The following is an 18,056-nucleotide window of genomic DNA, read 5'->3' as shown; positions in this document are numbered from 1 at the left end:
ACTGAATGCAAACTGGTCAAATCTTTAGATGGTATCAAACTAGGAGGGGCAGTGGAATCAAAGAAAGGAACTCAGAATTTACAGAACGAGCTAAAAAAAACATCGGTAGTGGAGAAAATGCTAGAGTCCATTATAAAAGATGTAATAACAGAGCACTTGGAAAACAGTGACAGGATCGGACAAAGTCAACATGGATTTACAAAAGGTAAATAATGCTCGACTAATCTACTGGAATTTTTTGAGGCTGCAACTGGTAGGATAAGGGAGAACCAGTGGATGTGGTGTATTTGGACTTTCAGAAGGCTTTCGATAAGGTTCCGCATAAGAGATTAGCGTGCAAAGTTAAAGCACATGGGATTGGGGGTAAGGTATTGACTTGGATAGAGAACTGGTTGGCAGACAGAAAGCAAAGAGTTGGAATAAACGGGTCTTTTTCCGAGTGGCAGGCAATGACTAGTGGGGTATCGCAGGGATCGGTGCTAGGACCCCAGCTATTCACAATATATATAAATGATCTAGACGAGGAAACTAGATGTAATATCTCCAAGTCTGCAGGCGACACAAAGCTGGGTGGGTGTGTGTGCTGTGAGGAAGATGCAGAGAAACTCCAGTATGATTTGGACAGGTTGGGTGATTATACTGCATTTGCCATGCATCTGCCCAATGTGGATAAATGCGAGGTTATCCACTTTGGTGGCAAAAACAGGAAGACAGATTATCTGAACGGCAATAGATTGGGAAAAAAGGAAGTGCAACGAGACCTGGGTGTCCTTGTGCACCAGTCGTTGAAGGTAAGCATGCAGGTGCAGCAGGCAGTTAAGAAAGCAAATGGTATGTTGGCCTTCATAGTGAGAGGATTCGAGTACAGGAGCAAGGATGTCTTGCTGCAGTTGTACATGGCCTTGGTAAGACCACACCTTGAGTATTGTGTGCAGTTTTGGTTGCCTTATCTGAGGAAGGATGTTCTTGCCATGGAGAGGGTGCAGCGACGATTCACCAGACTGATACCTGGGATGGCAGGAATGACGTATGGAGAGAGATTGGGTCGATTAGGCTTGTATTCGCTAGAGTTTAGAAGAATGAGAGGGGATCTCATTGAAACTTATAACATTCTAACAGGACTAGACAGACTAGATGCAGGAAGGATGTTCCCGATGGCAGGGGAGTCCAGAACCAGGGGTCACAGTATAAGGATAAGGGGTAAGCTATTTAGGACTGAGATGAGGAGGAATTTCTTCACCCAGAGAGTGGTGAACCTGTGGAATTCTCTACCACACAAGGCAGTTGAGGCCAATTCATTAAATATATTCAAGAAGGAGTTAGATATATTTCTTAAGGCTAAAGGGATCAAGGGCTATGGGGAGAAAGCAGGGACCGGGTACTGAATTTGGATGATCAGCCATGATTTCATTAAATGGCGGAACAGGCTCGAGGGGCCGAATGGCCTACTCCTGCTCCTGCCCCTACCTTCTATGTTTCTATGTAACATGCAAGTGAGCAGATGAAATTTAATGTGGAGAAATATAAAGTACTGCACGTGGAAAGGAAAAATGGGCAACACATCAATTCCATGAATGGTTTTGAAATAGCAATGGATGAAGTTCAACATGTCTAACCAATGCAGAGCAGCAAACAATCAACAAAGCTAATACAATGTTGAACCAGGGTCAAAACAGTAGATCTCGGTTAGCAGGAAAGACTCGAGAAACTTGGGCTTTTCAGCCTGGAAAGGAGACGTCCGAGAGGTTTAACCCAGAATATTACTTTAAGTTAAAAAGAGAGTAGGACAAGGAACAATAGATTCAAACTAGCAACATGTAATTTTAGAACGGATATCAGGAAATGCTTCTTCACATAAAACAATCAAGGAAGCTTGGACTTGCAGTTATATATGCCCACATCTTCAGAACGTCCCAAAGCACTTCACAAACAATTTGCACAAGCAAGTTCCGACAGTACCATGGGATCTTTTGCGTACAACCTAAACAGATGGACAGGCCTTGAAATAGAGTATCTAAGACAATGCAGTACTGCACTGAAGTAGCAACATCTATGTGCTCAACTCCTTAAATGGGACTTGAACCCACAACCTTCTAATTCAGAGCCATGAGCACTACAAAAGTAGTGAGTGAATGTTGCATTTTTACAGGAAACCCAACTCACTGAAGCAGAAAATGCTAAACTCAAAAGTGGTTAGGTGGGCCAAATCCTGCCCTCCCCATATTTACCACAGAGCAGAGGGGTAGAAATCTTAATTAACAAACACATTGCCTTCACACACAATGGTCTGTTTATCCTGATAGAGGAGAATAGCAAGGAAGAAGATTACAATGCCCCAAATCGAGACACTGCATTCCCACAACAACTTTCCTACATGGAAGGCACAATGATAATGTATGGGGACCTGAATTACATGCTTCCTCCACAATACAGGCTTTTGGGAGCCACATGGCCAAGTAGTCAGAATAGCCATGGCACGATGCAAAGACTTGGCCTTGTAGATGTTTGGTGAACCATGCATTCCACAGTGGAGCCACCTTTTGTTCAAATTCACACAATACACTCAAACAGACTACTTCTTTGTGAAGCAAACCCACAGTTGTAAAACAGAGCCTAAGCCATCTCAGACCATGCCCCAGTCACTGAAGCTCAATCTAGCCAGCCTCCTGCCCCAACATCTCAACCCTGTCCTTCCTCGCAACACAGAATTCGTATAATTGCATTAATGCTATTAATTTGGTAGATGTGTATTTCTGAAGATTGCATTGGATCTGTAAGCCAACTCCCCAATTTGGCACAACAATGAACTCCATAAATGGATTCAGAGCCTGGTACATGAAAGGCATCAACAGACTTAGCCAATATCTTCACAAGGAGAAAAGCTTTCAATTCAGAATGTGCTGAGATACTTCAAACAACCATTTCTTCCAGCAGCCACTTCACATACCTCAGCAAGAACTAATCCCCAAGATATGCATTAACATATCTCTGCCCTGAAAATAAAGGAGATCAGTACAACAGTGAGAAATGACCTTGGCTCGGAAGTTCCAGATGTAGAATCAATTTGGGTGGAGATAAGAAATAGTAAGGGAAAGGCGGCACTGGTGGGATTAGTCTATAGGCCTCCCAACAGTAGCTACACTGTAGGACAGAGTATAAATCAAGAAATAATGGGGGCTTGTAAGAAAGGTACTGCAATAATCGTGAGAAATTTTAATCTTCATATGATTGGACAAATCAAATTGGCAAAAGCAGCCTTGAAGACTTTTAAGAGTATTAAACTTAAATAAAGGCAATTACAAAGTTATGAGGAGAGAGTTGGCTAAAGTGGACTGGGAAAATAGATTAGAAGGTAAGATGGTAAAAAAGCAGTGGCAGACATTTAAAGAGATATTTCATGACTCACAACAAAGATATATTTCAGTGAGAAAGAAAGACTCGAAGAGAAGGATGAACCAACCATGGCTAACCAAGGAAGTTAAGGATGGTATCAAATTGAAAGAAAAGGCATACAATGTTGCAAAGATTCGTGGTAGGCCAGAAGATTGGGACAATTTTAGAAACCAGCAAAGGATGACTAAAAAAATAAGAGGGAGAAAATAGCTTGAGAGAGTAAACTTGCAAGAAATATAAAAACTGTGGCATAGTGGTTAGCACTGTTGCCTCACAGCGCCAGAGACCCGGGTTCGAATCCGGCCTTGAGCGACTGTCTGTGTGGAGTTTGCACATTCTCCCAGTGTTTGCGTGGGTTTTCTCCAGGTGCTCCGGTTTCCTCCCACAGTCCAAAGATGTGTGGGTTAGGTTGATTGGCTATGATAAACTGACCCTTAGTGTTAGGGGGATTAAATACATGGGGTTACAGGGATAGGGTGGGATATGTGTTGGTGTAGGGGTTACGGGGATCGGGTGGGATATGTGTCGGTGCAGGCTCGATGGGCCGAAATGGCCTCTATCTGCACTGTGGGGTTTGTGATTCTGTGACAGCAAGAGCTTCTACAGGTATATAAAAAGGAAGAGAGTAGCTAAAGTAAACATTGGTCCCTTAGAGGACAAGACTGGGGAAATAATAATGGCAGGGGTATTGAACAAATATTTTGTATGTCTTCACAGTAGAGGACACAAAAAACATCACAGTAATAGTAGAAAGTCAAGGGGCAAAAGGGAGGGAAGAACTTAAAACAATCACTATCACTAGTGAAAAAGTGCTAGGCAAATTTATGGGTCTAAAGGCTGACAAGTCCCCTGGACCTGATGGCCTGCATCCTGGGGTTTTTAAAAGAAGTGGCTACACAGAGATAGTGGATGCATTGGTTCTAATCTTCCAAAATTCCCTTGACTCTGGAAAAATCCCAGCGGATTGGAAAACCGCAAATCTAACGCCCTTATTTAAAAAAAGAGGGAGACAGAAAGCAGGAAACTATAGGCCAGTTAGCTTAACATCTGTCCTTTGCAAAATGCTCGAATCCATTATTAAGGAAGTAGTAGCAGGGCAGTTAGAAAATCATAATACAATCAAACAGAGTCAACATGGTTTTATGAAAGGGAAATCGTGTTTGACAAATCTATTAGAGTTCTTTGAGGAGGTAACGAGCAGAATGGATAAAGGGGAACCAGTAGATGTAGTGTATTTTGATTTCCAAAAGGCATTCAACAAGGTGTCACATAAAAGGTTACCGCATAAGATAAGAGCTCATGGTGTTGGGGGTGATATATTGGATCTGGTAGAGGATTGGCTAACTAACAGAAAACAGAGAGTCGGAATAAATGGGTCATTTTCAGGATGGCAATCTGAAACTAGTGGGGTGCCACAGGGATCAGTGCTGGGGCCTCAACTATTTTCAATCTATATTAATGACTTGGATGAAGGAAGTGAGTCTATTGTAGCCAAATTTGAGGACGATACAAAGGTAGGTGGGAAAATAAGTTGTGAGGAGGACATAGAGTCTGCAAAGTGATACAGATAGGTTAAGTGAGTGGGCAAGAATCTGGCAGATAGAGTATAATGTGGGAAAATGTGGAGTTATCCACTTTGGTAGGAAGAATAGAAAAGAAAAATATTATTTAAATGAAGACTACAGAATGTGGCGGTACAGTGGGATTTGGGTGTCCTCATACATGAAACACAAAGTTAACATGCAGGTGCAGCAAGTAGTTAGGAAGGCAAATGGAATGTTGGCCTTTGTTTCAAGGGGGATAGAGTATAAAAGTGGGGAAGTCTTGTTGCAACTGTAACTGGTGAGACCACACCTGGAGTACTGCATACAGTTTTGGTCCCCTTATTTAAGGAGGGATATACTTGCATTGGACGTAGTTCAGAGAAGGTTCACTAGGTTGATTCCTAGGATGGAAGGGTTATCTTATGAGGAAAGGTTGAGCAGGTTGGGCATATACTCATTGGAGTTTAGAAGAATGAGAGGTGATCTTATTGAAACATAAAAGATTCTGAGGGGGTTGGACAGGGTAGATGCTGAGAGGATGTTTCCCTTCATCAGGGAATCTAGAACAAGGGGGCATAGTCTTAGAATAAAGGGTCGCCCATTTAAAACGGAGGTGAGGAGGAATTTTCTCTCTCGGAGAGTTGTGATTCTTTGAAATTCTTTACCCCAGAGAGCTGTGGAAGCTGAGTCACTGAATATTTCCAAGGGGAAGATGCAGAAGGAAGTGAGGTTGGAAGGAGAAAGGGGAATGTGAGTGGTGTGGGATGCAAGGAAGTGATCAGAGATGGCCTTTTCAGTGACTGAGACAATGGGAATACAGGCCACACGAGGTGGCAAGGTCGAGGGGGTGACCATGAACATGGGTAGGAGAGTCATAGGGGACTAGTTAATTAGGGGGATAGATAGCATCATCTGCAGTCACGACAGAATATCCAGGAGATGCGTTGCCTACCTGATGCCAGGGTAAAGGATGTCTCAAAGCAACTGGAGAGGAACTTGGAAAGGGAGGGGGAAGATCCAGTCGTCTTGGTCCATATCAGGACCAATGACATAGCAAAGAACAGGGAGGAGGTCCTGCTAAGGGAGTATCAGGAGCTCAGAACTAAACTTAAAAAACAGGACCCAAAGAGTGGCAATATTGGGATTACTACCCAAGCCACATGCTAACTGGCATAGGGATAGACAGATCAGGATGGTGAATGCATGGCTGAAAGAGTGCTGTGGGAAGGAGTGGTTCCATTGCATGGGACACTGGCACCAGTACTGAAACAGGAAGTACCACTGGGAAAGGCTGCACCTGAACCGGAATGGGACCAAGGTCCTAGCAGAAAGGATAAATAGGGCTGTAGGTAAAACTTTATACTAGTAAGATGGGGACAGGGATGGGGATGGGAGAGATCTGGTAAAAATAACAGTAGCCTAAAGATAAAAGAAATAGGAGATGAGAGTAAAGGTCAGACCAAAGAAAGGAATGAGGGTAGCATAAACAGTCAGGGAACAGATAAAGTTAAAGTATAAAATAACTGTTAGAAATAAAGCGAGAAGCACAATTAAAAACAAATTAAATTGCCTGCACAGAAATGTACACAGCATCCTAAACAAAACAGAGGAACTGGAGGTAATAATTTGTAGCGAGGAACCAGATGTAGTAGGGTTAACTGAAACATGGCTGCATAGAGAACGTAATCGGCAGTTAAATATTGCAGGATTTAGAAAAGATGAGGAAGGAAGATGGGGGGCGGGGGGAGGTAGCTACACTAATTAGAGATAACAATGGCAGAAAAAAAAGGACACAATTATAATTAAGTTAGAAACAGAATCCATATGGATTGAGGTAAAGGATAAGAAGGGATCGATCACGCAAAGATAGGTATACTATAGACCACCTAATAGTGAAAGGGAAGTGGAGGGAAAAATATGTAGGCAAATTTATGAAATTAGTAAAAGACATGGGATAATAATCATGGGGGATTTCAACTATCCCTGAATAAACTGGCTGAAATTGTTTGTGTGTACGGGACTCCTTTCTTACCCAGTACACAAGAAACCCAAGAGAGGAATCACTGCTGGATCTAGTAATGGGAAATGAACCAGAGCACATGAGAGAAGGAAGCATAGGGGAGTATCTAGGCAATAAGCTATCACAACATAATAAATTTAAGATAATGACAGAGTCATAAGTAAGACAAAGACCAAAGAAATAGATTGGAAATAAAGCTAATTATGAGGGGCTGAGGATGGAACTAAGGAAGGTAAACTGAAAACAGAGGTCAGAGTGAGAGTGGTCCTGAGAATTGTCATTTTAATCCTCCAGACCACTGCCACCACTCTTACACTGTTCCAATGCAGCTCAACGTAAACTCAAGGAACAGTACCTCATCTTTCTATTAGGCACTTTACAGCCTTCCGGACTCATTGAGTTCAACAATTTCAGATTATCATCTCTGCCCCCATTTTTTCGGACGGCAGCTGTTGCTGATGATTCTGATATTCCCATTTACACCTCTTCTAGACCTATCTTTTGTTTCTTTACTTGTTCCATTACCATCTACTTTCACCTTGCATCATCATCCCTTTTGTCATTTAATCTCTCCAGCCGTTCACCCCATCACAGACCCTTTTGTTCCTTCTTCCCCCTTCCCCTGTTTTTTCCAGTTCTGATGAAAGGTCATCAACCTGAAACGTTAACTCTGTTTCTCTCTTCACAGATGCTGCCTGACCTGCTGAGTAGTTCCAGCATTTTCTGTTTTTAGTTCAGATTTCCAGCATCCGCAGTATTGTTAAATGTCTGTTTTCCGGTTTCAACTTGTAACCCGCTTGCTTTTAATATGTTGTTTCTTGAAATAAAATGCGCATGTGGGGAAATACATAAATGTCAGTGGTGCTGAAAAAAAGGACAGTGCATTTACCCAACGAAGTCACGAGGAGACAACACAGCTTCAATATCTTGTAATGCAAGCATCCAACTTACCACTGCCCCGCTCCCTGGAACTGACTGATTTTACATAGCTTTGCGGTTGCCTTGGATCAAGGAAAGAAACATGTGCTTGGGATCCCACAGCATATACAGACCATTCTTGTCCATACGCCAAGCAAACATTTTCTCGACAATGCGGCAACTTGGTAGACAGCAACTTGAACAGAAAACAAACATTTAATTTTTATTAAAGGATGAATTCTACAGATTGCTAAATTTTGTGGGAAATAGCAAACTTCTAAACCATAACATCCTACATAGCATTTTTTTTACTCTGTATTCAAATATGCTTTCACAGGTTAAAAGATATACTAACAGAACATGTCCCTTAAGTAGACAGTTGATCGCCTTATTATTATTTTGTTACTAATGAAAAAAAAGAAACAGTCTCTTCAACTGTCTCTGCTCGTCTCACTCTCAAGTCTCCCTCTATCCATGTCTTTTTTGCTCTTTCTTTGTATGGCAGTCACATATATTTTTATCATTTCTGTACTGATTTATTTGTAACCATTTTCACTCCTCCTCTCTATCGCCTCCTCTCTGTATGTCTCTCATACACATTATATTTCTGCCTTTTTCCTGAGAAAAAACTGCACGTGTGTAATCAGTATCATCTGTCTTTTTCTCTTGCACACAGACATGCGCACACACTCGAATGCAGAACCTCGCTATTTTTCAACAACATACATACATTTAACCTGAATAGAGTTTTTGAAATTTGTCCAAGGTTTTATTCAAAACATTTTGAAAAACAAACAGATTTTGTTGGAGACTCAAAGAACCTTTCTGTTATTTGGCTAACTAAATGCCACTGATGAATCTTGGGAATTTGTGAACACTGCATATATTCAGACCGCAGAATCTATCTTCAGCAAAAATACCATATCCAAGCCCTGGCTTTTGGTAGCAGCCGAGGCCTTGTAATAAAAATTTTAGTGCAGGTATTCAAAGTCACAAAACATAAAATATAATTCAAAGGATAAACTTAATCACCTTTTTAAAATGTATTTTGTTTAAAACCTTATTTTGAACAGAAATTTCATTTATTGAGAAAAACATTTTTTTCTACAAGCATAGAAACATAGAAGATAGGAGCAGGAGTAGGCCATTCGGCCCCTCGAGCCTGCTCCGCCATTCAATGAGATCATGGCTGATCATCCAAACTCAGTACCCTGTCTTCTCCCCATATCCCTTGATCCCTTTAGCCTTAAGAAAGCACTGGGTGATTTAATTGGTTTATGAACAAAGCATCACCATGAAACGTTTACATACCATTTTCTCCACTAAAAATGCAAGAATATAAAACAATAGTATCTTCCGACTTACTGTGTAAAACGCCAGGCAAAATCTTTTAAATCTTATTTAACAAACCTGTGACATCAATCATGATGGTGAGTAACTGCCATCTCTTTTGAAAGTTTAAAATTTTGCAATTCAATTTCAATATATGGCAAATTCCATCTCTACAATATTTCATGTATCATCAATAAAACTTAGCATTTTTAAATGTAGTAATGTGGAAAAAGTAAGATCAGTTTGATATTTTCTTTATATATGAAAATATTGTAGAGGTAACCCAGCTGACTAGACATGACAAAAAAAAATTGTACTGGCCTCTCCTTTGAGTTAACCAAACTAATCATCTTTTTGATCCTATCAGCTTTCTTGATGCAATGTCTTACTGAATATATAAACATTGCAAAACCAACCCAGCTATAACTCATTCCAGTACGTTTCATGAAATCTTTTTCAGATCCTTTCAGCGGCTCTGGTGTTTTTTTTTAAACCCATTCCAATCTCTACCCTGTAAGCAAAATTTCTAACGTGACACCCACGAAATTCAACTTTCTCAAAAGCAAACCATAAAACTAACCAATTAATGTACTTACCCCATCTTTCAACATGTAAATCAAGAGAATCCTATTTTTTTTTCCTAGTTAATAATTTAACCAAAGAAACGGGATAATTTAAGTAATAATTAGCTGCACATCATAATTCAGAATATTTGTTTCAAGTTGTACAGCAGTTGGTAACAGAGAAGGTTCATTTGTGAGTTATGTAAATTTTTAAAAATAAAAATGTTTCAATTGTTATTTTACAGCTATTTTCAACTTTAACAAAGAAAGGAAATATTACCTTTGTCAAATTGTCCTCCGCTTTCCATAAATGAAAGTAACCATCAAGAGACACTGCTCCAAGCTCCTGAAAAAGTTAATAGAAAAGTTGAGTATAAATTCAAGTATACTTGAATTGTTCCACTTGTCAGATGCTCAAATTAGAGTGCAATTCAATCCCAATAAATCCAACTAATTCACATAATCAGTCGGGCAAAACAATTCTAATTTTTTGTTTAATCCTGCTACAGTCAAAGGATTATTGATAAAATACAGGTTTAATCTTGCACCATTTTTGCAAAACTACTTAAAAAATTTCATGACTTAATAATTATATCTTCATATAGAATTGAACCTCATAATTCTTTTGTGCAATCAATAAAGAGAGGAGTATCATAAGTAAGGGAGAGGAGGAGTTTACATAAGAACATAAGAAATAGGAGCAGGAGTAGGCCAATCGGCCCCTCGAGCCTGCTCCGCCATTCAATAAGATCATGGCTGATCTGATCCTAACCGCCAATCTACTATCACAGAACTATCTCCTGAATCTAACAGAATTAGACACACGAACTAGGAGCAGGATCAGGCTACACGGCCCCTGGGCCCGCTCCGCTACCCACAGGGCCATGACCGATCCGAACCTAGACTCATGTCCAAATTCCTGCCCGCTCCCCGTAACCCTTAATTCCCTTTACTTCTAGGAAACTGTCTATTTCTGTTTTAAATTTATGTAATGATGTAGCTTCTACAGCTTTTTGGGGCAGCATATTCCATGGACCTACCACCCTCTGAGTGAAGTAGTTCCTCCTCATCTCAGTTTTGAAAGAGCAGCCCCTTATTCTAAGACTATGCCCCCTAGTTCTAGTTTCACCCATCATCGGGAACATCCTCCCCGCATCCACCCGATCCAACCCCTTCACAATCTTATATGTTTCAATAAGATCGCCTCTCATTCTTCTGAACTCCAATGAGTAGAGTCCCAATCTACTCAACCTCTCCTCATATATCCATTCCCCTCATCCCCGGGATTAACCGAGTGAACCTTCTTTGTACTGACTCGAGAGCAAGTATGTCTTTTCTTAAGTATGGACACCAAAACTGTACGCAGTATTTCAGGTGCGGTCTCACCAATACCTTGTACAACTGCAGCAATACCTCCCTATTTTTATATTCTATCCCCCTAGCAATGAAAGCCAACATTCCATTGGCCTTCTTAATCACTTGCTGCACCTGCATACTAACCTTTTGAGTTTTGTGCACCAGGACCCCCAGATCCCTTTGTACTTCAGTACTTTCCAGTTTCTTGCCATTAAGATAATAACTTGCTCTACGATTTTTCCTGCCAAAGTGCATAACCTCACACTTTCCAGTATTGTATTCCACCTGCCAAATCTCTGCCCACTTACTTAGCCTGTCTATGCCCCCTTGCAGGTTTTTTATGTCCTCCTCACTCACTACTTTCCCTCCCATCTTAGTATCATCTGCAAACTTTGATATGTTACACTCGGTCCCCTCCTCCAAATCGTTAATATAGATTGTAAAGAGTTGGGGACCCAGCACTGACCCCTGCGGAACACCACTAGTTACTGATTGCCAGTCTGAGAATGAACCATTTATCCCAACTCTCTGCCTTCTGTTAGATAGCCAATCCTCTATCCATGCCAGAATATTGCCCCCAATCCCGTGATTTTTTATCTTAAGCAATAATCTTGTGTGGCACCTTGTCAAATGCCTTTTGGAAGTCTAATACACTACGTCCATTGGTTCCCCTTTATCCACCCTATATGTTACTTCCTCAAAGAACTCCAGCAAATTTGTCAAACATGACTTCCCCTTCATAAAACCATGCTGACTGTGTCCTATTAAATTATTATCCAAATGTCCTGTTACTGTCTCCTTAATAATGGACTCCAAAATTTTACCTACCACAGATGTTAGGCTAACCGGTCTATAGTTTCCAGCCTTCTGTCTACTGCCCTTTTAAAATAAGGGTGTTACATTAGCAGTTTTCCAGTCTGCCGGGACCTTTGCTGTGTCCAGGGAGTTTTGGAAAATTACCAATGCATCCACAATCCCTACCGCCACTTCCCTCAAGACCCTAGGATGTAAGCCATCAGGTCCAGGTGATTTATCCGCCTTGAGTCCCATTATTTTACCGAGTACCACTTCCTTAGTGATTTTGATCGTGTTTAGCTCCTCCCCCCCATAGCCCCCTGTTTGTCCAGTGTTGGGATATTCTTAGTGTCCTCTACTGTAAAGACTGATACAAAATATTCATTCAGTGTTTTTGCCATCTCCATATTTCCCACCATTAATTTCCCGGTCTCATCCTCTAAGGGACCAACATTTACTTTAGCCACCCTTTTTCTTTTTATATAACTATAAAAGCTCTTACTATCTGTTTTTATATTTTTGCTAATTTACTTTCATAATCTATCTTCCCTTTCTTAATCAATCTTTTTGTTATTTTTTGCTGTCTTTTAAAGTTTTCCCAATCCTCTATCCTCCCACTAGATTTGGCTACCTTATATGCCCTTGTTTTTAGTCGAATACTATCCTTAATTTCTTTACTTAGCCACGGATGGCTGTCTTTTCTTTTACACCCTTTTCTTCTCAGTGGAATATATATTTTTTGGAAGTTGTAAAATAACTCCTTAAATGTACACCACTGATCATGTATCGTCTTACCCTTTAATCTATTTTCCCAATCCACTCTACTCAATTCCGCTCTCATACCTTCATAGTCTCCTTTATTCAAGCTTAGCACGCTTGTTTGAGATCCAACCTTCTCACCCTCTAATTGAATATGGAATTCAACCATGTTATGGTCACTCATTCCAAGGGGATCCTTTACTAGGACATTTTCAATTAATCCTGTCTCGTTACACAGGACCAGATCTAAGGTTGCTTGTCCCCTGGTCGGTTCAGTTACATACTGCTCAAGAAACCCATCCCTAATACACTCAATGAACTCATCCTCAAGGCAGCCCTGCCCAGTTTGATTTGTCCAATTAATATGATAGTTAAAATCCCCCCATAATTATAGATGTTCCCTTATTACAAGCCTGGAGATGCTTTTGGCACTTATAAATGGCTTGCTGCAAGAACAGTATGATCATATGTTTGGAAATGGTATATGGCACAAAAGACACAAAGGAAAAAAAAACTTGCTAACTACTCCTCAATACACAAGATTACACAGACATTCTTGAAAATTACCTTGCTGTTATTGTTAAAAGCCAAAGCTCTCACTTTGCAGTTGTAGGGGTTTGTATATTCCTTGGGAATATCCTTCAAAACCTTGTGTGTTATGTGGGTGTAACTGGGGACTCGGGTGGGATCCATGCTTGTGTCAGTCTGGCTTAGCACTTCTTCAGTCACTTCCCATAGCCCCATAGAACCATCCCTAGAACCTGTAGAATAAAAATATTGGCTTGTGATTATTACATTTTGGGGGTTTTGGCCAATTTTCCACAAAAAGAAATTGGAAAAGAGAGTGTTACATTTAAGAGTTGTGTTTTAAAACAGAATGTATTCACACACATTTTTTTTTGAAAGGCAGAGATAAAAGATAGTAAGGGAGGAGTAGTAGTTTAGAAAGACCTGGAGATGCTTTTGGCACGTAAATGGCTTGCTGCAAGAATAGTATGATCATATGCTTGGAAACGGATTATTGCTTTTTGTGGTATATATCAATGATTTGGACTTGAATGTAGGAAGTGTGATTAAGAAGTTTGCAGATGATACAAAAATTGGCCATGTGGTTCATAATGAAGAAGAAAGCTGCAGGAAGATATCAATGGACTGGTCAGGTGGGCAGAACAGTGGCAAATGGAATTCAATCTAGAGAAATGTGAGGGAATGCATTTGGGGAGGGCTAACAAGGCAAGGGAATACACAATAAATGGTAGGACACTGAGAAGTGCAGAAGATCAGAGGGACCTTGGAGTGCATGTCCACAGATCCCTGAAGGTAGCAGGACAGGTAGATAAGATGGTTAAGGCGGCATACGGGATACTTACCTTTATTAGCCAAGGCATAGAATATAAGAGCAGGGAGGTTATGCTTGAACTGTATAAAACACTAGTTAGGCCGCAGCTAGAACACTGCGTGCAGTTCTGGTCACATTACAGGAAGGATGTGATTGCACTAGAGGGGGGGCAGAGGAGATTTACGAGGATGTTGCCTGCACTGGGGAATTTTAGCTATGAGGAACTATTGGATAGGCTAGGGTTGTTTTTTTTGGAACAGAGGAGGCTGAGGGGAGACCTAATTAAGGTGTATAAAATTATATGGGGCCTAGATAGAGTGGATAGGAAGGTGGATAGGAAGGACCCATTTCCCTTCGCAGAAGGGACAATAACCATGGGGCATAGATTTAAAGTAATTGGTCGGAGGTTTAGAGGTCATTTGAGGAGAAATCTTTTCACCCAGAGGGTGATGAGGGTCTGGAACTCACTGCCTGAAAGGGTGGTAGAGGCAGAGACCCTCATCACGTTTAAAAAGTACTCGGATATGCACTTGAGGTGCCATTACCTACAAGGCTACAGACCAAGTGCTGGAAAGTGGGATTAGGGTGGATAGCTCTTTGTCAGTTGACACGGACAAGATGAGCCGAAAGGCCTCCTTCTGTGTTGTAAATTTCTATGATGATAGCTAAATTGTTCATTCTCCCACCCAGGACTGTCAGCGGTAAACAATTCATTAGCTTGTTTTGGTAATTAATGGACACTTCACACCCATTGTGTCAGGAAGCCTCTGCTCTCCGGCGCTTGGCAGGGGTTGTCTGGCATAGAACCTCCCTTCTGGCTGTAAACACATAAAAATAGAGACAGGGACACAGGCAGGCAATCAGGTTTTTAAAAACAGAAAGCTGCAAAGGCAAATTTTGGCTAGGCTCACGAGAATGAAGCAGAATAGTTAGGAGTTATTTGTTTAAGTCAAGCAGAATGAACCACTGCTGTAGGAAAGAGTAGAAGGTTCACTTTTTTGCATCATTAAACAAAGATAAATTGTACTGATTGAATTCAGTGAGTCTGATCATAATTGTTGCTCTGCATGTTAAGCTGCTTTATTTTACAGCAAGTGAACAATTAATATTGAGCCTCATTTTACCTAGTGTCTTCTCAGGCCACCTTCGAAAAGATTGGCGAGGCATGTAGTAGCACGTGCCATGGACACAAATATACGATTCATATCACAAGGGGGTATCATTGTTACACCCTGGGTTATACCACATTAAGTAGATACTGGGCTGAGACTGTACTGTGGCATGTAAGGGGCATGGGATCCACTTGCAGGAATGACATGTCACTGAACCTGATATTGTATCTACAGCAGGCCCTGAACTTTTAACATGTTCCCCGTGTCTAGATGAAAGGAATATATGGATTTTCAGAAAGCATTTATATCAGATTTACTTCAAAGATGAAGGCACGTGGCAGTGAAGGACATGCAGCCAATAAGATGGAGGGATGGAGGGCAGGAAACAAAAAATTTCCATATATTAATGATTTTTGGATTGGCAGTACTTGGGAAATGTGGCCGAGGGACCTGTATGGGACCTCTTGCGTTCTATTTACATAAAGGATTTGAATTTTGGAACTATGAAGAATAAGAGTGAAGTTTGCTGATACCAAATTAGGAGGCATAGCAAACTGTAAAGAAAACAGAGTTATGGAGTGGGCAGATGGATGTCAAATATAGTTTAATACAGATAAATGTGCAGTCATACATTTTGGGGAAAAAGAACAGTGAAGGAATTATACCCTAAACGATACGTCCTTTTTTTTATTTTATTTTTTATTAAAAGAGTGAAGAAACAGTGAGATTTGAGGGTTGCAGATACATAGATTTTAAAAGGTGGAAATGCAAGTTAAAAAAAAATTCTAGATTTTCAACATAGGTGCACCAAATATAAAAGCAAGGAAGGGATACTGAATTTGTACACGGCATTAGTTAGGTCCAAGTTATAGTTCTGCATGTAGTTCTGGGCATTCCATTGTAGGAAGTGCATTAGATCCATAGAAAGAGTACAGCAAAGGTTTACTACAAGTATAATAGGAATAAGAGGTTATCGTTATGAAGAAAGCTCTAAAAATTGGTATTTTTCTTCCAGTGGTGCAGAGAAGTCAAGGTGAAAATTTAATAGAAGTTTTCAAAACCAGGAAAGGTTTTGAGATGGTTTCAACTGGCTGATAATCAGCAACAAGAACTAACTCAGAAAAGTTACTGAAAAAAATAAATTCTGAGAGTTAATGCACAAGTGGAACGAACCAGACCAGGACTTTGTCGCCATCAAGTCAGTTTCTTCCCCACCTCCCCAATATTAAAATACCAATCTTGAACTAACAAGTTGGTCAGTTACCATAACCAAGCTAAACAGAAATTCCAGAAGACCTTAGCACTCCCCCCTTTACAGTTTTCTGGCCACTGTCACACGTCCATTCAGATCTTTGTATAATACCATAACCAGGGGTCACTGTCTAAGGATAAGGGGTAGGCCATTTAGGAAAGAAATGAGGAGGAATTTCTTCACCCAGAGTGGTGAACCTGTGGAATTCTCTACCACACAAGGCAGTAGAGGCCAATTCATTAAATATATTCAAGAAGGAGTTAGATATATTTCTTAAGGCTAAAGGGATCAAAGGATATGGGGAGAAAGCAGGGACAGGGTACTGAATTTGGATGATCAGCCATGATCTCATTGAATGGCGGAGCAGGCTCGAGGGGCTGAATGGCCTACTCCTGCTCCTATCTTCTATGTTTCTGTATACTCCTATCATCTCAGTTTTCATCTTCCATAGCCTCAGTGATAGTGGAGCCCAGCACGTGAGTGCAAAAGACAAAGCTGAAGCGATTGCAGCCATCTTCAGCCAGAAGAGCAGAGTAGGTGATGCATATCGGCCTCCTCCGGAGGTCCCCACCATCACAGAAGTCAGTCTTCAGCCAATTCGATTCACTCCACGTGATATCAAGAAATGGCTGAGCGCATTTGATACAGCAAAGGCTGTGGGCTCCAACAACATCCTGGCTATCGTGCTGAAGACTAGTGCTCCAGAACTAGCTGCGCCTCTAGCCAAGCTGTTCCAGGACAGCTATAATACTGGCATCTATCCGACAATGTGGAAAACTGCCCAGGTATGTCCTGTCCACAAAAAGCAGGACAAATCCAATCCAGCCAATTACTGCTCCATCAGTCTACTTTCAATCATCAGCAAAGTGATGGAAGGTGTCTTTGACTGTGCTATCAAGCAGCACTTACTCACCAATAACCTGCTCACTGATGCCCAGTTTGGGTTCCACCAGGACCACTCGGCTCCAGACCTCATTACAGCCTTGGTCCAAACATGGACAAAAGAGCTGAATTCCAGAGGTGAGGTGAGAGTGACTGCTGTTGACATCAAGGCAGCATTTGACCAAGTGTGGCATCAAGGAGCCCTAGTAAAACTGAAGTCAATGGGAATCGGGGGGGGGGGGAACTCTCCACTGGCTGGAGTCATACCTATCACAAAGGAAGATGGTTGTGGTGATTGGAGGTCAATCATCACAGCCCCAGGACATCGCTGCAGGAGTTCCTCAGGGCAGTGTCCTAGGCCCAACCATCTTCAGCTGCTTCATCAAATGACCTTCCCTCCATCATAAAGGTCAGAAGTGGGGATGGTTGCTGATGACTGCACAGTGTTCAGTGCCATTCACAACTCCTCAGATAATGAAGCAGTCCATGCCCGCACGCAGCAAGACCTGGACGACATTCAGGCTTGGGCTGATAAGTGGCAGGTAACATTCGCGCCACAAAAGTGCCAGGCATGGACTATCCCCAAGAAGAGAGCGTCTAACCACCGCCCCATGACATTCAACAGCATTACCATTGCCGAATTCCTTCCCCACCCATCAATATCCTGGGGGGGGGTCACCATTGACCAGAAACTTAACTGAACCAGTCACATAAATACTGTGGTAACAAGAGCAGGTCAGAGGCTGGATATTCTGCAGCGAGTGTCTCACCTCCTGACTCAACAAGCCTTT

At 41.3% G+C, this 18,056-nt stretch overlaps 1 protein-coding gene across 2 annotated transcripts in view; it reads right to left on the bottom strand.

The window, feature by feature from the left end:
* dcaf12 (DDB1 and CUL4 associated factor 12) overlaps nt 1-18,056 on the bottom strand; it is a 134,173-nt gene that overhangs the window by 33,581 nt on the left and 82,536 nt on the right. For both annotated transcript variants that reach the window (XM_085973798.1, XM_085973791.1), the window contains exons 5-7: nt 13,248-13,441; nt 10,051-10,116; nt 7,909-8,071 (exon numbers count right to left, since the gene is read on the bottom strand). In XM_085973798.1, coding sequence (XP_085829924.1) covers nt 7,909-8,071; nt 10,051-10,116; nt 13,248-13,441 — 423 coding nt within the window. The remainder of the gene's footprint in view (nt 1-7,908; nt 8,072-10,050; nt 10,117-13,247; nt 13,442-18,056) is intronic.

Source organism: Somniosus microcephalus, chromosome 2 (assembly GCF_052327205.1).
Source record: "Somniosus microcephalus isolate GS21.2 chromosome 2, FLI_Smic_1.0, whole genome shotgun sequence".
Taxonomy (NCBI): Eukaryota; Metazoa; Chordata; class Chondrichthyes; order Squaliformes; family Somniosidae; genus Somniosus; species Somniosus microcephalus.
The sequence above is the reverse complement of the archived record's forward strand: the minus strand, read 5'-3'. Positions and strand labels throughout refer to the sequence as shown.